This window comes from Phaethon aethereus (genome assembly GCF_964289735.1).
Source record: "Phaethon aethereus genome assembly, chromosome: 3".
NCBI lineage: Eukaryota > Metazoa > Chordata > Aves > Phaethontiformes > Phaethontidae > Phaethon > Phaethon aethereus.
The window spans coordinates 50,225,912-50,251,882 of record NC_138576.1 but is presented as its reverse complement, the minus strand read 5'-3'; the positions used below and the strand labels follow the sequence as shown (position 1 = coordinate 50,251,882).

Sequence of the window (25,971 nt, the reverse complement as noted above, 5' to 3'; positions counted from 1 at the left end):
ATATTTCCCAAAATTTCAGGACATACTTTTTTCTCTATTAAAAACTGCCACACGCAGCAGTTTCTCCCAAACCACGCTGACCCTGCCCAGCATAGACTGGCAGCAGTGCCCTGAAAAGCTGCCGGATCTCTTACGCTCCTACCCTGCCCATCCTAGCTGCCCGAGGCCACTCACCCCTGACAGAAATTATAAATATTATGTATATATAAATATGTATATAAATAAAAGTTCTTTCAATTTATGTACAACTGCATTACCTCCTCAACAAACAGCCCTCAGGGAGAGGGGTGGACTCTAACATACACCAGCAACATACTGTACCTGTAGCGTGGTGCACCTTAGCCAGCCACAGCACAATTTGTGTCAATAAACAATTTGAAGATAATCACTCTTGCTTTTTATTAACTACAATATCCTTCTGACTTTATGTTTAATGAGCAGCAACCAGACCTCAACATTTTCAATGTATCTACTAAACCTGCCCAGGTTATGCCTATGCAGCACCCAGCATACTTTCATTGACCCTGCACAGACAGAATTCAGCCCTACCTGCTCTCAGACAAATTGAGAGCCCATCCTGCAGCTTGCCGTGCCATGCAAGGGAGTCCTGCACAGTGCTCAGTTCGGGACCTCGATCATCATCAGCCAAGTCCAATGACATCCAAGTGACTTCTTAACTCTGTAGGTATGGCACAGATAACCAGTGCTTTGCAGCACTGAACTAATACCATGAATGACACACACCTGCATGCATGTAGAAAGTATTTCTTTAAAAACACTTCTCAGTTATTTCAGGACATTTCAGTGAAAATATTTTTCAATATTTTGAAAGCGTCCTTAAAGGCAAGCATCCTTAAAAGAGAAACAAAAATTCCTGCTACAGCCTGGTTTGAAGCAGAGCTTGGGCACCAGGAGAGAAGCTGTTTATGGCTTATTTGATGTAGAACTGGTTATCCCTGAGCCTTAGTTGAAGTAGCCACTGAGTTCAGCTAAGATACATTATATAAGATCTGCTAAGAAACTTTAAATCATGGAGACTCTTCAAGGGAGCTTAACTTGATCCTCCTGTAATATTAAGTAAAAGGTGTGCCTGGTAAAGGAGACAGCTCAATTATACCTGCTAGTTACACACCAGCAGGACAGTCACAAATTAAATGTTGCCAATGGCAATGGAAAACTCACTCTCAAATATTTCTATTTTTTAAAAAAAGTGACAGAAATAGACACATTCGCTATTTGCAGGACTGGACTGTTAACTTCTGTTTCTAAGGAAATGAATGCCAGACCAAGCACCGCACTGATACAAGATGCAGCGATGACAAGCATATGCCAACAAAGACAGAGGTTCTACGATGCAGTCGTGCAAAGTCTCACTCTGACATTTTTTCCTAGCTAGAAAGGTAAATCAACAAGACCAAAGAGAAGCTCAGGGAACAATACCTCCCATTTTATTTTGTCTCAATTCCTCGAAAATTACACTCTACCACTGTCCTGACACCAGAGTGTTCATATTCTGCATTTTGTCAGGCTGCACGCTTCCATTGCTTTCCTCGAGTTAGCTGAAATTTTCATGTAGCAAAACCAAAGTCCTATGAGCTTGCTGATACAAATGAAATTCAAACATGCAAAATAAATTACTAAGTTTTCAGCTCAAAGAGCAAAAGACTGTAATTCCTTCTGCAGCTACAAGGAAGCAGAATTGACACAGGAGTCCAGGTGGGAACATGAGGCCAGGGTGGAGGAAGGGGTGGGTGGGATTATCTCTTCTACCACAAGTCTGCAGTTGGGTGGCTTAAGGCGGTAATGAAACCACAGGGTTATAACAAGCAAGGATCTTGTCCAGGAAAAAACAAAACAAAAACCTAGCGTGGTATCATGTCTTCAGCAAACAATTTTTTCTTCAAGGTTAATAGAGTTCCTTGCTTAATTTAAAAATAATCATGCTGCTTAATTCTGTGGCTCACAAAAACAGTCATGAAAAGTTTGATGTGTATCAACCAAAATGTCATTAAAGCACTGGTGTAGGGCATGACAATTATTGGGCTCTCAAACGTTTGTGATTTTTGAGAAGCATTTCTGCCACTTGGAATTGTAAAAGCAACATTTAGCATTAATCTTAAAAACAGACAAAGAATTTTACATAGATTAAAATAAATTGCTGACCCCAAAGGAAACATTATCTGAATTATCTGACATGTACAGTAAAAATACTGTACGTTTTGTAAAACAACCCTATGTTTAATGGAAAATCTGCAGCCAGACAGCACACATGAATTAGTTAAAACTATAGAAAACCTGAGACAAAGTTATCTGTACTTGCAATGTGAAATACTTCTGCCTGACATTTTCAAAAAGCATGCATTCAAAAGCGTATTTGAACTTAACAATACAAGTAAAGCAGCCTTTAATCCCTGCACTATTTTGAAACAACCAAAGCAACCTTAGGGTTCCGTCAGCACAGATTCCCGTCGTTAACATATGCATCTAAAAATCGTTTGCAAGTAAAAATGTTATCAAAAAAAGGCATGAGATTCCAGCTAGCTGGATGCTGATGGGGGAAGAAGGAGCAACTGGCACAAACATATCATAGTCAATGGCACTACACCAAACTCATCCCACAGGAGACTATCCCAGAGGAGTGAATCACTACACACTACTCACAGCCTAGAAGTGCATTTTGTATTTCCAAATGTAAGAAATATTGGTTTTAATTTTACTATTATAAACTACAGTCAGAGAACTTGTAAAACAGCTTTACATGACTCACCCACATAGATGGAAAAATTAACATATTGAGTCCTGTGTTATTAAAGATTGCTCGATTTACTTTGCAGCACAGCTGTTGTTGTGGAAGAAATATCTATTTCATATGTAGTATATAAAGTATATATATATATGCACATACTTTTTTGTTTTTAAAAAGAAAAATTAATATACTATCAATCCTCTCCTCAATTAAAAAAAGTATTTTAAGTAGCAAAACAGTTCTTACACAAGGAAAAAAACCAAAACCTGTCAAGTCTCTGCGGAACTTTGCCCAAGGCCAAACTAAAGCAGAAGACCATTTTTAAGGGGTGAATAGTTACAAAAGTCACATATTTAAGGTCCTAATCTTGAAACCTTTATTTACACGAATAGTTCTTACTTTAAAGAGCAAGTGTTTGCAAGATCAGAATTGTACAATCATTAATCTTTTTGAATTACTTTTTAGCATGAAAGACTACGTTCTTGAAAACACACAAAAGCAGATTAATTCTGCTGAATATTTTTCAAAGCCTTTCTTTGTGTTGTTACAACAGTCAGAAGTTAAACAGAAATTGTAAGCCACGAGGTAAAATGCCGCTGAAAAGTTCTAACAAGTTTAAGAAAAATTACTGGTTGTTGGTAAAAATTTATTCACTTTAAAATTTCGAGTATTTCTGTAACTAGGACTACTTCAACACAGCGTGTTATTTAGTAGCATGTTTTGCTTGATCATTAAGAGGGGAAGTCTAGCTGTTTACTGAGAGGTCCAAGGAAACCACTGAACGTCTCACTTTCTATCATACCCACATTTAGCTCTCCATCCAATATTCTTTTTCCTGTAAGCATCAACGAAGTGAGCAACAAATTCAACACTTAGCTCAGGTTTCATATGCTCCTTACAAGGAGGCCGCATTTGTTTTCAAAGTCGTTTTTAATGTGAAGGGGGGGGGAAAGACACCACCACCACCCACCCCCACGCCCTGCAACCCCTCCGTTACGAGGCGTGTGACGCTGCTCCCCGCGGGGCCCGCTCCCAGGCCGGGGCAGGGCCTGCTGGGCAGCTCGCTGCGCCCAGGCCTGCTCCGGAGCCCCAGAGGTGGGAGAGGCAGCGGCCCCCCTAAAGGCCCGCGCCGCAGAGCGTTAGCGCCGGGGGGGGACACGGACACGATCCTCGCTAGTTACACGTCTTGACCGCTTCAAAAGGAAAGGTGCAGGCGAGGCCGCGCGCTTCGAGCAGCGCGGCCGCGGCTGCGAGCACGCCCCCCGCGCTGCCCACGTGTGGCAGCCGCCTTACCGTCGGCCTTCCCGCCCGCGCGTTTTCCTCCCGTGGGGCGGGGGAAGGGGCAGGACCCCGCGGCCGCAGAACAAAGGCCCTCCCTGGGTGGGGCCTGCAGGCCGAGAAGTGGCCCTGGGCTGTGGCTAATCGCAACGAGAGCCCGTGCCTGGATGCAGGCGGGGCGCCTCCGGCGGCCTGGGCCGCCGCCATCTTGATGGGCAGCCCCTGCGGCGCCCGGGGGCCTGGTGCGGCGGCGGCTGGTCCCGCGAGCCGGGCCCCCTGCGTGGGGTGCCGAGATAAGAAGAAAGCGTTGAGTGTTCGCTTTAGCCCCGGCTCGGTTTGAAAGTGTTTACGTCTTCGATAGCCCCCCGTATAAACAGATGCTACTATGGCGCAATGTGCTGGCATAAATAGTAGCAAACGCCCGGGAAAAAAAACCAAACCAAAACAAAACCTATTTATGAGCGCACTGCTGTTTATTTGCCTATTCTTTAATTCGGATTTGCTGTAGGTTAATTTGCTCTGTGGCTGATGGTAAATTGGTCTTCCAGCATGGGAAACGGTGGTGGCGCCCGCTGCACCACGCCAGCACTCCCGTGGAGGACATGGGGCACGGACGCGCTTCGTGGCGGGAAGGGGCGGCGCAGCATGAGCTCCGTGGACTTGGGGAGTAGCAGCCGCTCCATGACGCCAGACCCTCAGAGAGCTGGTGTTCATGTATCGTCATTTCCATTCTCGAAGGTACTAACCATCACTTCCAGTTCTGCACCGCGTGCTGCTACGTTAACTTTTCTTTTAAAAAACGATTCAAACCATATTAAGAGAGTAATAAAACGAACATCTTTGAATCTTTCACATCAATCGCTTCCTTGGGCCACAGCTAACTAGCAGGGGCGGGCTGGCTTATAAACGGCCCAAGGAAGCGACGGGCAGTGAATGGCCCTGACCCCGGCTTCCCCGGGCAGATCGGAGGGCCTGCAACCTGAGCCGGGGGGGGGGCCCAAATTCCTCCCGCGCCGCCGACCGGCCGCGGGGGGAGGCCTCCCTTAAGGAGGCTCCGGCCGGCGCGGCGGCTCCCCGGCGCCGCCGGGCTTACCGCGCCCCCAGGTACGAGGCCTGTAGGGGGGCGGACGGACCCCAAACACAACCCCAAAGCAGCGATGTACCTGAGTTTCAAATACCTCACTGCCTACCTAAATTCATCTACCTAAATTCTTGTGGGTTTATACTGCTACGTCAAAAATGTAAAACCTCAGTCTTCCCCGCCTGTCTAGCCACTGGCATGAAGAGCGAGCAGAACTGAATCACCTCTGTCTTTACATCTACCAATCAATTAATCGGCATTTTATAAACTTCTAACTGAGAATAGGATTTCAGATATTTTGTTCACTACAGTGGTAATGTTCTGCTGCTGTTCACATTCACAGGGATGATCTTAGATAAAAACAGGCATAAGCACAGCAACAACAAAATTTTGCAGTGATTCCATTCATGCATGTTTTAAATGAAGAGAGGTATTAACAGCATTTATCCTGCAGTCCCTTCACTACCAGAGCAATCCGAGACAACTTTTATATTAGAAACAACCTGCACTACTTGAATTTTACAAACTTACAATAAATACAACATCTAGACAAGAAGAATTGTAGCTCATTCTTTGCAAGACCAGAGTTTTTCCTCCATCCACACCAACTGTAACACAGCAGAGAATTCAATAGCTGACTGGCAAAATCTTGTCGGCAAGCTGGAAAATTAAGACCTAGAATCTTTACTTTTGGCCTCTTCTTGATACTAATTATATGGATTTGCAATGCACTGATCCAAAAGGGGACTGACAAATATAAAAACCACTGTGACAGTTAGCATCGGTCTCTGCCATTCCTTCATGCAGCAGAATCCCAACTGACCTACATTGTTAAATGAATTTCCTGAAACAGGCATGAACACTGCAGAAGATGAAAACAAGGCTTGTATGCAAGAATTTTAAGAGATCTTGTATTAATTCATAATGAATATGTTCATTGTGGTTTGTTGCACATATCTAAAATAATTTTGCTAATTTTATTTCTTAATGCTTGAATGTAACTTTTAAACAGTAACATTTTATAGCAACATTGTTACCAGCAAGCACTCTATAAAATTAGTCAAATTCATGAAAATTAGACATTTCAAAATCTGAGCATCTTTTTTTGACAAGAAAATATTTTGTCTAGTAAATTTGTCAAAATTATTTTACAATAATGTAATCAGTATTTGTCAATAAACCAATTTAAAAGGAAATAAGGATCACTATCTTTCATATATATTTAGCATGTACCCTTATTGTTTGTTAATTTGCTTCCACACAGACTTAATAAAAGGAAATAATTTTCTTTTTTTTGTCCTTCATCTTAAAATAATTGGCAATGAGATGCGAATGTGCCCACAAGAACAATGTGCTCGCAGGACATACAAATTCAGATTAACCTTGTTAAACCGTTGGAATTAAACACCACCACAAAAATTATACTAAACTTTCTGCAAGTTAACTTAAGCGGAGAAAACCTTAGAGCAGTACACATTTTCATTCTCTTACATATTATCAGTAAATAATTGTCTGCCAAGTTAGTCCTCTTTTAGACCTGAAATGCCAGGAATTTCAAACTTGTCCACAAACTAGCAAAGCTACACTTAAACCAAAGAAGACCCTGATGAAAATGAACAAAGGAAGCCAATGGAGTATCTTTTGCCACATAAGATGCAAATAAAGAGGAATCACATTTCTCTTAAGGTACACAGCTCAGCTGAATGTGCTGCAAAAAATTCAGATAAACATGCATCTATCATAAGTTCATACAAATAATACTGTTTTATAATTAGTTTTGGGGGCATTTTAAAGCTTGTGAAGCACTTACAAACGTAGTGAAAATGAGTACAACAAATGACAGTTGATATACATAAAACCCCCTAACATTTATTTAATCAAACTTCTCTGGTTTAAGTATCTAAGCTCCCAAATGAAACTATCAGAAATAAATGAGAGAAATTGTGCATACCTATTGAAACTTCTTGACCTCTATTTCTCTGATTTCACCTGGCTCAACATTTCATCTCTTAGTAACATTTTGTCCTTCAAATTTAGCTAAAATACACTGTACTTTTAAAATGTAAGTCAAAAGGAGGGAGAAAACAGAAACTAAGCTAAGGTTTACGAGTTTTTAAGAATTTAACAAATAGATTATATTCATCAGCCTAAAACTAGAAATATTAGAACAAAATCATTTCATACCAATTACCTCAATACTTCTCAAGAGAACATACTATACCATATAGGTGCATTTCATGACACCTATTGTGGTCAGTGCTGGTTTAGCTTGATGTAATGGACATACTATTAATAAAAAGTAAACACTAAATTACATATGGATAAAAGGAAAACAAAGCATAGTGTTACTTTATATATATAATTAAACCAAATTACTGATTCCTGTATGAAAAAAACTATTAATATGTAGGAGATCATAGAAAATGTTAAACATTGATTATACTATCGAATAATGAACACTAAAAATTATTAATCTTTGTCAAAAGGATGGTGATTCAACTGTAGCAATTTTAACAGTCTAATCTTGGTCCATTTACAGTTGTCACCAGTTAAAGAAATGATCATCCAAGGAAGTACTATCTGTGTGAAGAAGATTAACAGTAAACCCACATAAGCATAGAATAGGCTATCACTTTCCAATAAACTATCAAAAACTGTCAGTAAAAAAGGACCTCCTATATTACAAAAATAAAATAACCTGCCATTTAAAAAAAGTGTAATTTCTTAATGAAAATAAATTAATAAAGTTCGATGTAAAAATTCTTTGGGGAAGCAGAATCCACCAATTACATTCCTGAACATAAAGAGATTTTGTTGCTCAAAGCAGAGTGCAGATTAATTTTTAAAAGTATTTGCTGTCTTGCAAAAATGTTATGTAGTCATTAAATGCAAAGACATCATATAAAATGGAAAATTTATTTTAATTTTTACCAAAAGACTTCGCGAATTTCTACTGAAGACTATGTAGGCATAGATCAAACTTAAAGGAAACCTATGAAACAATTTGAATTTAAATAATTTTAAATATTTTCAAATCTGATAGATTAGATTTTAGAATGTTTAGTAGATTTTTTTTTCATTCTTGAGGAAAGGAAGGCACTGCTAAGAGAAGAATCTGATAGCCTACTTTCTTAGAGTAAATTAAGAGGCTATAGTGCAGGAGAATGAAGCACTCAGTGAAAAATGTGGTATTTACTACTGCATTAAGTGTTTGCAAAAGCACAAATTAAAACTAACAAAATCCTATTTCAATTGGTCTAAGCAAAGATTTTATCTTCAGTTGTACTGTATTTCTGCCTGAAAATCTTGAATATTAGTTTCATCTCGACAGTACACCTTTAAAATCTTTTGCTCCCTTATCATCTACAGTTCAATCTCACAGTCCTCTCTTTGTGACTAGTCCTTTAAAGTCAATGGTGACATGCAAAGTTCTCTGTGAAGAAACTCTTTATCTCTGCTGTTTATTCAGGCATCTCCTTCTCACCCAGATCAATCATCTTACAAGTAGTCTGTCTTTAACAATTATCACTAATTTCTGAAGCCAATTAAAAACACTTCTAAAAATTAAGTTACTTTTATGTTTGTTTCTAGGTTGCAATAGCTTCTAAACCAGAATCACACATGATGAACAGGATGCCCTGCTTAATGTCCTGATAGTTAAAATCGGTGTGCATGCTACAGTCACACAGATCCTTATGCAAGAAACCATGCATTCCTCACAGGGTTAACTTCTTCCCTACATTTCCCACCCATTAAACTGTTTTTGCAAAACATGCTACATGGAAACATTAAACAAATGTGATCTTGATTAATATAAAAGAGCTATTAAAAATAGCTTTCTTTAGAGAACATGCTTTCTTTAATGAACACACACACAAAAAAAACCCCAAAACCAAACAATGAAGCAGACAAACAAAGCAGGTTTGGCACAGCCCAATGAGAATTTAATCGCTGTAGTGAAGAGCTATTAAGTGCCGTGGTGAGATTGAAAGTTTTTTACTAACTGCATTTACAAATGTTTGAGGACCATATTATGCCTTCAAATCTGTAAACTGTCCACCCCCTCCTGCCTGGACAGAGGGTTCAACTTCTTCCCCCTCCCCAAGTCAGTGCTCTCCCTTACATCTGGGTGGGATCTCTACATCCCTAACGCAGGGGCCCGGGAAAAATGCAGATCATGAAAGAGTCTGCCAGGAGGATTCCCATCCTTGCCCCTGCACACACAGATACACAATACTGCAGTTACAAAGTTTTTCAGCAGTTTTCCCAATACCTACCACATCCTTTTACCCTTGCCAGAAATCAAAGGCCCTGTGCAGGTGGCCCCAACCGCCTCTAGATTACTGAATAGCTCTCAAGATCCCAAGGCGCTTTCACTGCAAGGGTGAACTTCATTCCCCTTCAACAGAACCTGCCTGCACCTCACCCCTGTGAGGGGTCTTTTTCACACAGGGAGCATTTCACATCCCTCTGCCACTCCTTCCTCCTGCGAGGGGATGATTTGGGACTGAGCAATTTTTCAACAGGAAGATGAAAAAACCCATAACATTATCAGCCCAAGAGCTTTGCATCAAAGCAGCCTGGCAGATTAGTGGTCAGGTGAATTTAGGCAAGACTTTAAATATTATAGATTCACAGTACAAAAAAGTAGCATATTGTGGAAAAGTATATACGAGTTACATAAATGTCAAGTCCATGCATACATAGTATGTTAAGTTTCATCATTTTAAGTTAACTTTTAATTAAGCAGCACAGACCCAAACCTTAGTTTACTACTCTACATTTTAGGCACTGTACAGGGAACAAATCAGATCACAATACAGCCCTCAAGTTTTTGAGCACAAAAAGCACACTTACACACTTACAAAACCAAAAGGATGTAAACTACATACCTCCAGTAAAAGCATTCATGTAAGAGACTTAAAATCCACCCCTAATGCTGTCCACTTTATTGAACAATTTTCACAGGTCAATCAGACCACTTTATGTGAGAAGACTGAGAAGAATTTGGCCCATCAGGTCTCCAATATCCACAAGAAAAGAAGGGATATCATGGTTTCATTACCTTAAGGAGGGGGTTTGGTTTACTGTTGAACCAATTCTCAAATTTCCATTCACCTGATGTGCTATTAATATCGAGGAGAGAGGGTAGCAAACAGGTTTGTGAATAATTCTTTGACTTTATTCTACTTTAGTGTCAACAATGGATGATTCTCAAGGTGTGCAATCTATGTGACTTAAGGACAGGTAATAAACAGGGTAAGATAGCAATACATGTCTGTTAAATACAGGGACTAATTGGGGGTCTAATCCACAGTCTACAGAGGTCAGCTTGGGTCTATTAGGTACATTCTCAATGACAACTTTCATGTATATCTCGTATTGCCAATGTAACAAGTCTAAGAATATTCAGAAATTACTACACATGGTCAGCAGAGGCTTTTTAAAACCCCGTATTTCCACTAAGATTGTATTATTACAAATAGCCCATAAAACCAACCAAGATTTTGGTTACTAGCTTGCAAAACGCAGTTGTAAAATGAAATAAAACATTTTCAAAATTATAGCACATGTGCACTATGAAGAGATTTTAAAGACACCTGTACTTTGAAAAAATACAAGTTCATTCTTATTCTAGTCTACTTAAAATACACAAGGGCTATCACTTTTTCTCTGTGTTAGGGATGTAGAGGTGAAAATACTAACCAAGAATGCTAACAAAACCAAAACAAACCTATCAGCCTCCCTCCTTCCAAAAAATGTAATTCTAGCACTAGATTAGAACTTTGGAATAGAAAGTATCTGTGTGATTTTCTTGGCTCCTGAACTGATAATAGAACAAGGATATTCTACATACTCTCAGACAAATAACTTTTCAAATGTATTGATGTATTTAATTTTCAAAGTTATACATACAGAATAATTAAGGAGCTATACTTTTCAGATTATCGGTTTATTACTTTCTGTTCTGTAGAAGTAAGAAACACACATTATTGTCAGGAATTAAAAATTCCTCCTAATTTTTTTGTTTTGTTTTATAAATAGTGCTGTTTTAAAACTGCAATTCAATGTATTTCAATGCCACAGCTTAATTGTAATCAATAAAACATGAAAAAGAGAAACACGTAAGATTGAACTGAAGTGTGACCCAAAAGAGTCCTGAAACATTCCACTTCCCAGGAGAGCTCAGATGCTTGTTACTCATCATTCCAATACTCACAAGTGCCCTTTTTCTTTAAAAGTCACTAACACTTTCATTGTTTCTCCATCCCCAGCTGAAGGTATTCTCCTATTTTGCACCAGAGGAGACTGCAATTTCATTCATGTTTCTGCGACAGTAGCTTCCATCTCTCTTTCCTCCTATACCTTCACCTCACCCCAAGAGCTAATTGTTTCCATCCTTGGCTGCCCTTCCATGGTGCCAGCACTGCCCACCCATATTTGTGGGGACCACGGGGTTTCTCTGATATAAAACCCACTAAAAATCAGATACGAAAACCAAAATTTCCCGAGCTGGATTTGCCATGCAGCTTCACAAGGTGCTACCCCAACAGGGAGAGTGCTATAAAACTTCCTGAAGCTTACTTAAGCAGCAGCACTGCTGCCAAACATAAAAGTAAAATCATGGCCATAGGACCCCCACCAAGAAGGGTGGCTGTAGGAGCTTCAACCTCCACCTGTTCACCACACTGCTACTGCAAAGCCAACTCAGCTGCTTGTGGAGCAGCTGCTGACCTGCCGCATGTTACAGCTTTGCATGTAAGGAAAATATCAAAATCAGTGCCAGTTCTCCTTAATACAGCAGACTGTAAAACTTGCAGCAGTTTCCACAGCTGCTCCACAAGCAGCTGAGCCATCTCTGGAGTGGGGATCTGGAATTCCCTCTAGCCATCTCCCAAGAAGTTAACCCCCGTTTTCAGTCAGAACCAGCCAGAATAATCTGAGGTTAAGCCTGGACACCAATTTCTCCAAATAAATATGCTCAAGCAATCAGAAGCACTTCCCCACCGTCTCCATGCAGAGGTGTTTACCGATACTCTGCTGATGTAAAAGCAATTTAAGGATCCACTGCTTTCACCAGTGACATCCAGCAAGCAAAAGCTAGTCCAGACCTGTCCCAAGTAACTGTCCCTTAGAAAGAGCTAGAGAATCACAATAATGCCTTTCTGTCAGTCACAATAATTTTCAGCTGACTTAACAAAAGGGGGAGAAAAGCACCCTTAAATACAGGGAGTGAAAAACTTAAACTGTATATCCTTATTTCTTTGTGTTTGTTTAAGAAACATCATAAACGGTCTTTACCCTCTGGTTTCTAGGCTCATAGGATCTTACTTAAATTATACCTTTATGGTCGCTTTTATACACCTTTGTAGAAACTGCTGGGCCTATTTTTGCTTCTGTTGATACCAGTGGGGAAAGATGAAAGGCCTTTACTGAGATGGATTACGTAAGGAAGGTGAATTAAACACTATTTACATGGGAGTATACTTTGTAAAGAGTCTAAACCAAAACTCTGCATGGCTCTAGATATACTTACTACCTCAGTAATGTAGTTGCAAACCGGGACAAGCAACAATAACAACGTTTTTCCCCATTTGACAATTCCTTTCCTTTTAGCTTCGGTTCATGTATCTGCTTTGATATCTTATGTTTGTGCCCCAGACAAAATATCCTCTTCCTTCCAGTATCCCAGCCCCTGCGCACAACTTCCTCAGTCTTGGAAAAAGGAGGATAGCATGCTCTGGAATGGGTGTACTTACTGCTCTGCCAAGGGGGGAAACCTCTTTTAAGACAAAACAGTCCCATTGCAGGCTCTCTGTCTTTGGGCCGCTTGTGCTTTTGCTTGTCAAATTTAGTGTTTAAACTTTTTCAGCAAAATCTGCTCTGATTCAACACCCTTTAGGTTTAATGGGATTTGCCATTCACTTCACAATACCACATAAGTCTATCGATAAAAATGCACTGTAATGTTGGTTTTAGATGTAAAGAAATGAAATCTGGAAGGTATTTCCACAGATGACAGCTCTGTAACTTAAATACCAAATGACAAGTTTCTTCAGGCAATCGTCTTTAACCATCAACCTCTCAGTGTTTTCCATCTATCTATGTGTCCATAGGTAGGACTTGAAATGTAGGACTGAGCTTAAGTAGTGGCCAAAATAAAAAATAAAACCACCATTGCCACCCCCCAAAAAAAACCCACCAACCCAAAGAAGGCTGTACCACTCCACACCACAAATCCACAGTGCCCATAGCTTAAAGCCAACTTTCTCTATATGCTCCAACCAACTGGTGATGCCAAAGCTTGGCTCTGAATCTCCAACTGCTACCCATTACAGATTCTACAGACACTGAGGCTGCTGAGCAGACTTCGACACCCACACCTTTAGCGTAGGTCTGATCTCTGCCGGATCTCCGATACACATGCTCACTGCATATACATGTTTACTCCCCATTCGCTTCCTTCCTCAGCTTCCCTCTCTAAATCCTGCTGGCCACTTTTGTTTTGATTAGGACTGGGCTTGCCTGGTCTCCAGCAGAAGTCAAAGATGACAGGTTTGTAATAGCATACTCGGCATGGAGAGTTCTGTACTTCGAAAGGGCATTGCTGTGTCCTCTTTAACAATAAGGAGCAATGGAATACTCATCACACTTGTTTGCCCAGAACTTCCAGTTATCCTGAGCAATTAAGTAGCTTTTTACAGGCTCCTAATACCACAGAAATGGAAAAAGATGTGCTAGATGAATGAATGCATCCTTGCCAAAGCACAGGATCAGCATTCAGTGTATCATGCCATGCCCAACTTTATCCTAGAAAAAGTAGTTCAACTATGGCTAAAATACTAGGAATGTAAAAAATAAGCATCTGATTCATATCAAAAAAGATGGTCAGTGAAATTAAGGGAAAAGACTTTTCAGATGTTGCTTACGTATCTAATTTTCCATTTATTCTGTTTACAATCATAACTGAATAGTCTCAGTATTCTCCCTCCTTTTGTTATAGGTACTTGCAACAATAAAAGCAAAATTTATAATATACAAATGATAGCGCAGTGCAGAAGGACTAATGAAAGAAAAAGGCTCTCTTCCATTTTTATCAAATCTTGTAGTAACAGTAACTTGCCACAACAGTAAGAAAGTTCAGATGAAAGTGAAAAATTTCAAACCATGTTCCTTTTAATGAGAAAACAAAATACATGAACTCCTGCATGCTGCTCCTCCCTTCCTTCCTCTCCCCATCTCATAAAAGAGGATCCCAAAGAAGGATCGTGTTTAAGGTCCCAGTTCAGAAATCCTGTATCGATCCCTTAACATGGTAAGAATTTTGGACTACAGAGCCAGCTCCCAGCAAACACCTTCTAAACTGAACAATCCATCTCACCCTGAAAGACCACGTTACTCAGAAACAGAACATGAAATTATAACCCTTGATATTCACAAACATGTATTTAATTGCATCTATTTACACCCAGCACCCTACCCTTCATTATCATCTTCAACATCTGGGCTTCATGCTAAGCAAAGGAATATAGTCACGTTTCTAGCATAGCCCATACAAAACGTGTGCAAAAAAGAATCCGCAGCATTTTTGCCATACTGTCAGCATCCAAAAAAGTTTTACATATCTAAGTTGTGTGTACAATTTTGAACATGCAAAAAAAAAAATTAACAAACATCATCCTTTCCTCTGATTTTATGAAAGCTTGAGCTCTTCTTGGTTCTTAGCAATTAAGACCTTTCTTCATGGGCACCACAAAAAGGTTTCACTCACTTCACCTCCCCAGTCTGTTTTACCCTTTGACAAATAGATCTTTTTCTAAAATTTAACAAGAACTGTTCACACGTAACTATGTGCAGAATCCACAACATAAAAGTAAGCTGTATTATTCATTCCATGCTAACATATTAGAAGTCCGAATGACAATACTGAGCCAAATTCAGTAAGGTGCACATTCCTTGGATTTAACAGTTATGCAGGACTAACATTGCTACTATTTTTTTTTTTTTAAAGAACCGCAGTGGACTAGGCACATTGCTGTGTTGGACACGGCTTGTCTCTAAAAAATTAAATCGTTTTTAGGACTTGTAATTTTTATATGACACTGAATGACTCAAACACATGACTTAAAGATATAAGCTGTATCAGAATAAAGCTAAAAAAGGACAAGAGTGTAGATGTTTGTACGTGTACCCTACTGACATTGTACACACACACAGATGCACATATATAACAGCTGATGTGTTTCTACCTTAAATAACGCATCTAGCTCTAGGTGGCTCATTGCCCGAAGGGTAACAACAACCTGAAGGCAGTTCAGAGAAGATCAATCAAAATGATTAGTGCTGAAGGAAGGACTTAAAAGGTAGAGTAAAAAACTCAATATTGCAGCTGTTTCATGAACAGAACTTTCATTGGGTGAAGGGGAAGAAAAGTCCAAACAAAATCAATATATACAATTAGTGAAGCACTAACTTCAGAAAAAACATTACTATAATCTGCATACTACCAAGGGGGAACTCCAAGAAAAAAGCAAAATTATTTATCGTGACCTCAAAAGTCTAGGTATAATGAACTTAAACTATTACAGGAATTTTGACTTGACATCCAATAAGTTTTTGCTCATAGCAAGATCTCATAAACTGGGCATAACCTCACCAAGAAAAGGTAAGATAAGGAAGTGAAAATATTGTTGCAGGGTTCAAGCTAGCTTTGACAGGACTTGGACTAAATAAGATAGGAGCTTCTTTCCTCCACTTAGACTGTCTCATTCTATAAAATGATACTGGTAGCTACAAACATTGCAGAACAAGTGAATGCACACCAACACTACGTGCACACACTTAAATAAGTGATGGAGTGTTTTCAAAGCAGTTTTGAACAGCAATATTTTGTTTCAACAGATTAATAAAACTAACATCTTTGCCTTGAAAAGGCCTTTTCACATGATTAAATTTTTCAAATTAATTAAACTAATCGGAATATGGTCCAATCACTGTTCAGACAACAGACTCTGTTGTACAAGCAGCATTGTTAAATAACATTACTGATTTTAAAACATTTTTTATGCTCTGGCTGCCACTGTTACCACTGGTCAGCTAGTCAGCTAACACAATGCATTCTATACAGCAATATAAATTATCTAATCTGTACTCTGAAACGAAATAGATACTGCTTCTCCCCATTACATTAAACAGAAAAATTCTACTTTTGACTGATGGAAAGAAGATTCAAGTCACCATGAAGTTTATGTACATCCTAGATTTAATCAGAAAGAAAAAGGTGAGAAACGCATTTTCTTTGTTGTAAGAGCAATCCATTGCAGAATACTAATAAATCTACTCAGTAAGACATATCTCTAAGTAATACTCAAAATGACTGAGGTGCACAGTTTATGTGGAATGAAACATGCTATTTTTCACTGCATTTTTACACTGCGATAGGTTTTAGAAACCTTACTAAGGATATTGGCAAATTGTAGCTTATTAAAGCGTGAACAAACATGTCTAACATTTCCTTCTTGTCCCCCCTTTAGGGGACACAACTGAATAGTGACTTCCAAATTTACCACATGCTTTTATGTTATTTTCTATGACTACTTTCCATTATGGAACAGTACACCTTGTCTAGTATTACTTAAATGTATCACGTAATAATGCAATTCAACACTTCTGTATTTCCACAACTCTAAGAATATCTTTGTTACCAAACACGTTTTTTTTATTAACAGCACTGCTATGCTTCAAATGTTTGTCTTCTATTATTTGAGAAGGGAAAAGAAGGACATGTATTAACACAAAATTAGATGAAGAAAAAGGCTTTGCATCTATAAAGTACTATAGATTTATAGAACTGTAAAGAGGAATTTCATGATTTTAAAAGGTACAAAGGAGGGACGACAGGGAGAAAAACAGGAGGAAGAATGCTCCTTCTTTGATAAGTATTTAATTCATTCAGTTCGAAAAAGAAAAAGCAGCAGCAAAGAGCGGGGCACCTCATATACTACTGCAAAGCAGGAAGTGTAAGAATTGAGTAAAGTTCGCTATTGGATTCTACACTTTGTAGCTAATTCCAAGGGCAAGGAGCTAATACTGATGTGCAGGCCCTCAGGGGCCGGGTACATGCAAGGCAGCAAGATCAGAAACCCACTGCAGGCACCGTCAGCAGCGAGGCAACGTGCCACAGCAGCAGCGCCCAGTCTCCCTTTCAGTCACCTTTTTATTAACCTAATGAAAGGTGTGTTCTTTAAACAAGCCTGATGAAAGTCACCACAAAATATGGCCGGGCCATCAAATGGAACATTACAATGGAATCACTACCTAATCACGGAACACTCCCCTGCCCCGTCATTGCAAACGTCATAGAAAATGGACAACCACGCAAAAAGTTAAGATGCCTTTCTTGCCTTCCTAACATGGCCCTAGCCAAACCCAAAATGGTCTCTGTACCCGCTGCTGCTCTTCTGTCCTCTGATCACAGAGAAGACGGGTGAAATTCAAAATAGCGTTGTTGCAACTGGAGACTTAACAGAAGGACCGGGGGGGTCTAGACATGCTCCTTCTCTACAAACCACGCCACAGACCTTGGGAGAAGATCCCTTAACTTTAGCGTTTTGTACGTATCTTGCATCTGAAACTCCTCCGCGTGAAAGGCATTCATACGGGCTCCCACGTTCAAAATACGAACACCGTTCACGCAGCTATGCTTAAAAATAAAAACAACGGCCACACGCCCCTTCTCTCCCGAACAGCCTTACAGAAACGCTGGTTTTGGGCCGATTCCTTCAGCGTTACTTTTTTTTTTCCCTTTTTTTTTTTGTTTTCCCCTAGGAATATTTAAAAATCTACCAACCAGACCACATGCACGCTTCAGTGTATGGCCACAGAGACGCTCTCAGGTCTGAATTACTGCAAAATAACACTGTAATTATGTCTTAATTTCACTAACTAATCTCAGATGAGCTTTTAAAAGGCAGTTCGAGGTTTACAAGAAAAGCATTCAAAACTGTATTCAAATGTTATATAAATGAAAACCGACATTTATTTAGCTTTTTCCCAGCTTAATTTTCATCAGCTTCCAAGGAAAGGCATAGCTGCTCCTGATCAGTCTGGTGACAAACGATAAACGTTGTTAAAAAGAGAAGTGTGGCTTTTGAAAATAAATAAAGAGCACAGGAGAAGTTTCTAACCAAGGAGTAAGATACGAAGAAACAACATTATCCTTTCGCACAGATCTCCGGCCACAAAAACTAAGCACAAGCTATCGACCTTATTTACTCAAATTGTTCGCTGCCAACAAAACTACTACCTAAAGCAACTTTTTGATTACAGATGTACCTAACCTAGGAAAAATAGGTTACTTCACATGAAACCGGACTCCCACTGAGCTCAACCCAATGCGGCAGGCTGAGACGGAAGACTAAAATGGGTCTTACTTGGTGTACAAAGACATCAACTGGAGACTCCAAGGGGCTTCCCTCTCGGTTGCTCATGGAGATGAACCCGAATCCCATTCTCACATTGAACCATTTGCAATGGCCGGTTCCGTGCAAAACCTGGGATTCCTCCTCTTCCTCCTGCTCCGGCAACTTCCCGGGCTCCTCTCCACCTTTACTCGCCCCTGCTGAGGAAGAGGGAAAGGCCGGGGGGGGGGGGGGGGGAGGGGGAGGAAGAGGGGAGAAAAAGAAGGAAGGGGGGGCACAAGATGCAAAGCAAAGAGTTAAATTCTGGTAACATCCTTTTGCCACTGTATAAAGGAGTTACTACAGAAGGGGGGGGGGGCAAAACAAAAGCAAACGGCGAAAAGCACTTGTTTTTTTCCTAAATCCTAAAATAAACCACCTTCTCCCCAAAATACGTAAAAAAATAAAATCACCGGAGGTTACAGAGAGGAAGCACTGCGTACGGAGGCTCTCCCTCTCTCTTTGCCCAGGGCAGCCCACGTTTCTGTACATACGTGTATTTTTCCATTTAACTCCATCTTTCAGCCACATTACAGCACGGAACGCGATACTTTACTTGAATATTGCTGGTTTAAGACCGATCCCATTTCTCAACAGAAATTCTCAGCCCAATTAGTCTCTCCTCGCAAGGCGCAGGACCGGGGGGGCGAGGGGGGAGGCCGGCCGAGGAGGGGTGGAGGAGAGAGAATAAGCAAAATTGGGTAGATAGCACAACTGGTTATTGCACACGCAGCGCCGAAACCACTATTTTCCAACGTGTCTCCATCCCTCCTTGGAATAAACTTTCGATTAAAGTTGGGACAGGTGTACGGCCGTTTTCTCATCCCACCGCTGCAACTGTGCTTAATCAAACAGGAACAATTCAAACAATAGCCCCCCGAAAGCTTTTCAAGTTGTGAATCGGTGTGGGCGGTACGGAACAGTTTCTGAGCTGGGTAACAATGGGTTTGGAGAAAGCCCCCTTGCGCGAGCTGCTAAAAAAGGGTAATGCATAGCTGGGTTAAAAGGGGGGTGAGGGGAGGGAGGGGGGGGAGGGGGGGGAGAGCGAGCGAAAATCATAGTAAAACAATAGAAAAAGAAAATTAACCTTCGGCCATGTTGCCCCACGGGCCCTCTGCTCCAAACTCGTGAGATGAAAACTTTCCCTGTGGATCGAAGTGGTCTTCTGCATTAATCTAACATCCTGATTTTGAACGATCGCAAATTTAGCTCGCATGGTCTAATGTGCTTTCCCTCTTTTGATTTTTCCCCTTCTCTCTCGCTCCGTTTCTGGCCCCCTGCGCACACGTGACTCGGTCAATTACATGCTTTCTTGCTACTAATTTCACATCGGATCCTTAAGGGGTTGGCAGGAGGCAGGAGTAGCCAATCGCCATTTCAACTACGCTGACACACCGCAGTAATTTATGAATGAACAAGAAATTTCCAACACGTCTTTTTTTTTTTTTCTTTTTTCCGACAGCTAATCTGCACGCCTCTTTACGGGAAATCGAGATGACGTATGATTCTGGGGTTTCTGCACTCCCGTGCATGCACAAATACGTAGAAAGACCCGCGTGTTTCTAGACACAGCCCCAGAGAACAACACATACGGGCAGAGGCGGGCGTCCAAGATGGGGGGGGGCTCTGCACGGGGTACGCGTACACGCCACGAGTGCGAGATGCTTACAAATGAAACGGACGCGTGTACAGATGGGCACTAGGTATGCGGGAAGGCATCTCCATCGGCGTGTGTAAAGTACGGGCGCACGCACAAGCCGCCCGCCGTTTCCACCTGAGGGAGAGCCGCCCGAAGCGTCTCGGCACCGTCTCCTCCCCGGCTCGCCAGAGCACACGCGAGACCTGGGTCCCCTCCCCGTGCCCGGCGCAGCCCGCGTCCCGGTGGAAGGGGTGGTGGTGGAATCTGCCTCTCCCTCCCCACGCGTGTGCGTGTGCCGCCGCTCACGCCCTTGCCTGCACGCTGCTAATTTCGCATTCAAATTAAAAGCGCGCCGGAAACGCGGTATCACCTTAATATGGCCCGGAATGTGCGGAGGTTTGAGCGCTTCAAAACATTTCTGGAGGGGGATGGGGAATTGTACTTCACAGGTTTCTCCGCCATCTCTTTCCGGGGGAGGGGATGTGATTAATGACTTCCTAAATAAGAGCCCAGTTTTCAACCCTAGTATTAGATTGAACCTCAATCAGCAGCGATTTTTCCCGGGGAGCGCGGGGGAGAGGAGGAGGAGGAGGAAGAAGAGCAGGAAGACGACTGACAGAAAAAAAAAAGGATTTGCTGGAGAGGAGGAAAGCGGAAAAAAAAAAAAAAGCCGGAGGAAGAAGACAAAGAGGGGAGGAATAACGCTGGCTGGGGGCTGTTTGTTTCAGCCCTCGCTGCCGGCGGGAGCAGGGATCCCGCCCGGGGAAGAGACGCGTCCTCAGCCGCGGGCTCGGCCCCGGCCGGGGCGCGCCCCGATGGGAAGGCGCTGCCGCCGGCAGTTGCAGGGCTGTCGGCGTGCCCCGCTGCCGCCGCGCTTACCCGCTTGCTTTAGAAGTATTTTTAGAAACGTTAAAAAAAACCCAACACCCTAACCCCTCGTTAGGTGATATTGTTTTATTTTCTGTCTCTCCCATCTCCTTCAGTGCAAAGGTACAGATGAAGGTGTGACTCAGATGTTCGCCTCGTCTGTTCTCACCGCCACCTCCTCGCATCTAACCTCGCTCTATATCCAGTATGGTGTAGCCTTTAAACGCAGCCTATACCTCGTTAAAACCTGGGCTCAATTACTTTCTTATTAAACCCCCTTCCCCCGCCACCCTCTCTCATCCCCGGGGATGGGGGATGAGAGACACACACACAAACAAAAACGCCAAAGCAGCAGACCGATCCGCGCGGAACCCGCGTACGAGGGGGTTTACGCATTGGGAAAGCACTTGCTGTTGGTTTGGAAGTGGCGTCGATCAGTCTGCCCAATTAAGGGGGACGCCCCTGCCCCCGATGGGCCTGTTGACTCCTTTTGTTGCCTCTCAGGAAAGCGTAAATTCCCCGGCTAGCGCCTCATTTCTCTCTGTAATACCCCGGTGCTCGGTTTGGAAAGCAGCGAGAAAGCGGGCAAAAGTGTACGAATAACAAGCAGCCCGGCAAGTGGAGCAGAAGCTTTAAATCCTGAAATTCCTTCGCAGTCTTCAACCGTAAATTTCCTATAGGTTATTTCAACAGCGGAGGTCGACTTCCTACACTGACCTGCCTTACGCGTTCGTGCAACATATCGCTTCTTTTTGCTCGTAACCTCCCTTCCCCCTTTACAATAGCGATTATTTTACAATATTAAATCACCGGTAATTTTATATACTTGGATCTTATGACGGGGACTATAGCTAATATATAATAAATGTATGAGATTTTAACACACGTGAAACCCCGGCTATGAACAAGAAATTAAGGTTTCCGGAAGAAAAAAAAAAAAAAGCTTACATCAATTACTTGAAGTGCCCAAGACTACATTTCTCGTTGCAGAATGGCACATTTATAAAACACGAGCTCTCTCTGCCCCTCCCTTCAAAAAGAAGGTGTTCTGTTTAATACCGTTTTAAAGGTCTTAATCTTTTTCAGATTGACTTACTCTACCGACATTTGGTATAAAAATTCCTTAGAGGCTAGAATATTGGTTAAACAGACACAAACGAGTTGACTGAGTTCATTAAATGGAAAAAAAAGGTCTTGTTAGCAAATTTCAGTTAAAATTCAGTATAATGTTCCTCGATGAATAAATGAAAAACTACAAAAACACGTAAATTAAGGAATGTAAAGATATTTGTTGCAAAGTATTTTTTACATTGCAAAATAAATGCAATTTGTAAAATGGATGGGGGGAGGTTTCCAAGGGGTCTTTACTGAGATTTTTCAGGCCTCCAGTATTAGTGGAATTAAGGTTGGGGTCACTGGACTGGTCACTGGTGTCAGATGTTATCGACTCATTCATTTCCTGCAAGGGACATCAGCCTTTCAAGTTTTGTGGAAGGTAGAGAGCTGTTGCCAGCTGGGAACTCTCCGGAAAGGAAAAAAAAAAAGGGGGGGGGAAGAACCCAACCCACTAACACCCTTCCAAAATCCATTCGAAAAGAATCGGAGGGAGGGGAGGCAAGAGGATAAAGGTGGAAAAAGTCCGACAGAACAAGCCAGTTCGTGGAAATATTAGTTTAATGGTAATAGTTCACGTATTAAAAAGGGTATTTCTGTCCTTTCATTTCGCTAAATAGATGCTGATTTTGGTGAAGACAATTACAGTAAGCTGGAATCATCGTGTTTCTAAATGCACAGTAAGAGCTCACTTGAAACTATGTAACCAAAACCAGTGGTGTTGGATTTCCAGTTTGTCACCTTCCTAAAAACTTTTAAAGTCCTAACTCTTGTTTTCTTCTATTCCTCAAAACAAAAGACCCCACCTCCTAAAAACCCAAATCAGAATAAAGAAAAAAAAAGCAGCCAAACAAACGACCGACCCTGCGTGCATTTGAAACAAAACGCGTGTTTTACACTTGAAAGCAGAGCTCAGGGTGCTGCCACGACCTTCCCGTTGCAAAGCGCAGCCAACGCTTCTCGCCGACGGGCAGGCAGGAAAAGCAGGATCGGCGCCGGAGAGCCCCTGCCTCCCCCCCCCCCCCTTCACTTCGTGGGGGTTGGGGTCGCTTTGCGCCGCTGCCGCCCCACGCAGGACAGAGGCGCGCCCACGCACGGCTGATGTTTGACTAAGACATCCCTCGTGTTTTCCTACACGGTTTCTATCGAAAACGGTTCGTCCTAACGTTGGGGGGGGTGTGCTCTCCGGTCGCTTCCTCAGGGCAGATACCCTTGGCCCTGAGGGGGCCGCGGCGACCCCCCGGGCCAAGGGTCTCTGCCGGTGCTACACTCTTCCCGCCAAAACCCTCTCACCTACAGTTTGGGCGCCAAAACCGCCTTCCCTTTCCGCCGCCGTTAAGCGGCCGGGCGGAGGGCGAAGGGTGCGTGTATGTGCGTGTTTGCCACCGGACCGGCGGGTTTTCCTCTCGGCAGCGGCCTTGTCGCTCCCCGGGGGTGTCGGAGGTGTGTGTGGCGGGGGGGGAGGAGGCAGCCGTTTCCAGCCGCTGGTCGCCCGGCGGGCGCGAGGGCTCGCGCGCCCAACTGCCGCGCTCTGTCAGTGCCCGCGGGCGCGACCGGCGCCTGAGGCGACGGGTCTAGTCCCCGCCAACCCCCCCCCCCTTTTTTTTTTGTGGTGGTGGTTTTGTTTAACGCTTCCAGAAAATGCGGTTTCTTTCCACCGGGGAATGCGGCGACGTGCCTTCCCGCGCATTTCGGACAGCAGGGTCGGTCATGTCCCACCACCGCCCCCCTCGCCCCTTTTCCCTGCCTCGGTCTTATTACCCTCCGTATTACTCCCGCGAGATTTTTAAAAAAAAAAAAACAAAACCCAAAACACAGCTCCCACCCAGCTGCGCGCTTCCCATGGCTAAGGGCGATGAGGGACGGCATTTGCTCGACGTGCATCTCGCCGGCTATGGAAGTTACCGGTTTTATAGCGGAGCCTTCGCACCGCGCCCCTCCGGAACGACGGCACTTTTCGGGAAATGCCGTTCCAAGGCGCAGCAGGCGCCTCTCACCGCCGCCACCCCCCCCCCGCCCGCCGTTTGCAACTGGAGCACAGTTTTGGGAGGTCCCCAACGGCTGCCCCGGCGCTCCTCAGCCCTTACACCTGAGGCAGGAGCCAGCCGCCGTCACCCCCGCAGCCCGCCGCCGCCTTCGGTACAGTTTGCAGGCCCTGCTGTTGTAACCGACGGCCGGAGGAGCGTGGTTCCAAACAGGCGCTTTACTGAAATTTTCTGTTGAAATGAAACGCGGCGGCTGCCGGCCCACCCTGCCATCCGCGGGTTATGCCGGCAATGCCGGCAGCTTGCGGGGGTCAATATATATTTATAAAATACTGGGAATTGCCCTAATTCCGCGCGTGATGCGAGGGCAGGAGTTCTGCTGCAGGATGTGGTCTCACGTACGTGAACAGTTTCCCAGTTGTGGATTTGCAACCGATAGCGACCGCTTCCCTGGCGATTTAAGGAGGCTCTAGCCTGTCGCCGCGGGAGACCGCCTGGCAGCGGCTACGGCCCCGCGGGGAAGACCGGCCCTTGCAGAGGGACGGGCTGCCCGCCCGCAGTACCCGCGCCGGCGGCCAGCGGCCCTGTCTGTCCGCTGCGCCCCCCGCGGTGTAGGCGCAGGACGACGAGCCGGGGGGTCCGCGCCTCAGGCGCTCCCGCTGCAGCCCGCCTCGTCGGCCGGGACAGCGGCACACGGGCGCGGCCTGCCTGTCCCGGCGGGGCGCGCAACCAGCCTGCGCCAGCCCGGCGGTGACACGGGCGGCTCCCCCCGCCCCAGCACACAGGTAAAACCCGTCACCCTGCCAGCAGCAGCCCTGGGCTCGCTACCGCCGCCCCCAAGCGCGTCCCGCCGCTATGGCACGGACGGTGCCTCTGGGCGGAGCGCCCCTCCCTCGGGCACCCCGCCCCGCGCATGCGCCGCCGCGGGAGGGCACGGCGAGCGCCCGGGGAGGGCCGCGCCCCGCCGCCGCCGGGGCAGGAGGCTGCGAGGGGCGGGCAGCGCTGCCGGCTGGGCCGCGGCCGAGCGCAGCGGAGCCGCGATCGGAGGGGGGGCTGCGTGGCGGTAAAGCCCAGCTGGCGCTGTAACTCGACAGCGGCGTGAAAACAGGTCGGGGAGTTAAAATCGTAGTCAGCGACTGAGATGCGTATGGCCGCGGGGACGTACGCGGTGGTGGGAGTCCAACTGCCGCCTTAGAGGGCTCCGGCAGTTTACAACTGGTATCTGACAGTGGGTTACTGTAAATAAACTTTCGGTACGTAATCGTTTATTTGTCTTACAGAAGCAGAACACTCGAAATGCATCAAGCAAGAAGTCTGAAGCTTGTGCGCAAAATTAGTTATCCTCTCTCCTCCCCCTCGCCCCGAATTAAGTTCATTGGAGTCAGTGGGACAAAAGTGCTGCAGTACCTCAGTTTTATAGATACAAAGTCAGCCATGTAAGAGGCTATAGAGAAGACTGACCTGAGCCTGAGGAGACCTTCTTGAATGACCTCATCGTCTTCTGAGGAACCTAAAATCAGAGAGCTGGAGTCAGTACTGTGTACATTGTTCCAGAGTACCATATTTAATTACCTCTTCTCCAGTTTAACGGCTCATTAGAAGGCCATAAAATGTCCGGGCATTGACTCTGTGAAGTGACCTGTAAACTTATTAACTGTTTGAGACTTACATAGCTCATCAGAACCACAATGAGATAACCAAGGCATAAGATAAAAATCAGCTGCTGCTTGCTTTTTTTTTCAAGCGTCCGTAAAAGCATTGCCCCTTTCATTGGTCTCTTATGAAAGACACGCAGTTGATGA

The 25,971-nt window shown here is 43.7% G+C and overlaps 1 protein-coding gene across 3 annotated transcripts in view; it reads right to left on the bottom strand.

The window, feature by feature from the left end:
- The window catches only part of LIN28B (lin-28 homolog B), a gene marked incomplete at both ends in the record, with an annotated part of 88,861 nt that extends 63,197 nt beyond the window's left edge, over positions 1-25,664 (bottom strand). Inside the window, 2 exons of one of the 3 annotated variants that reach the window (XM_081998338.1) lie at positions 18,539-18,726; positions 25,631-25,664. In XM_081998338.1, the coding sequence (XP_081854464.1) occupies positions 18,539-18,726; positions 25,631-25,664 (222 nt within the window). Of the gene's footprint in view, positions 1-18,538; positions 18,727-19,121; positions 19,153-25,630 lie in introns of those variants that run through there. The other 2 variants (XM_081998340.1, XM_081998339.1) reach the window with 2 other exon arrangements.
- Positions 25,665-25,971: the final 307 nt, after the last annotated feature.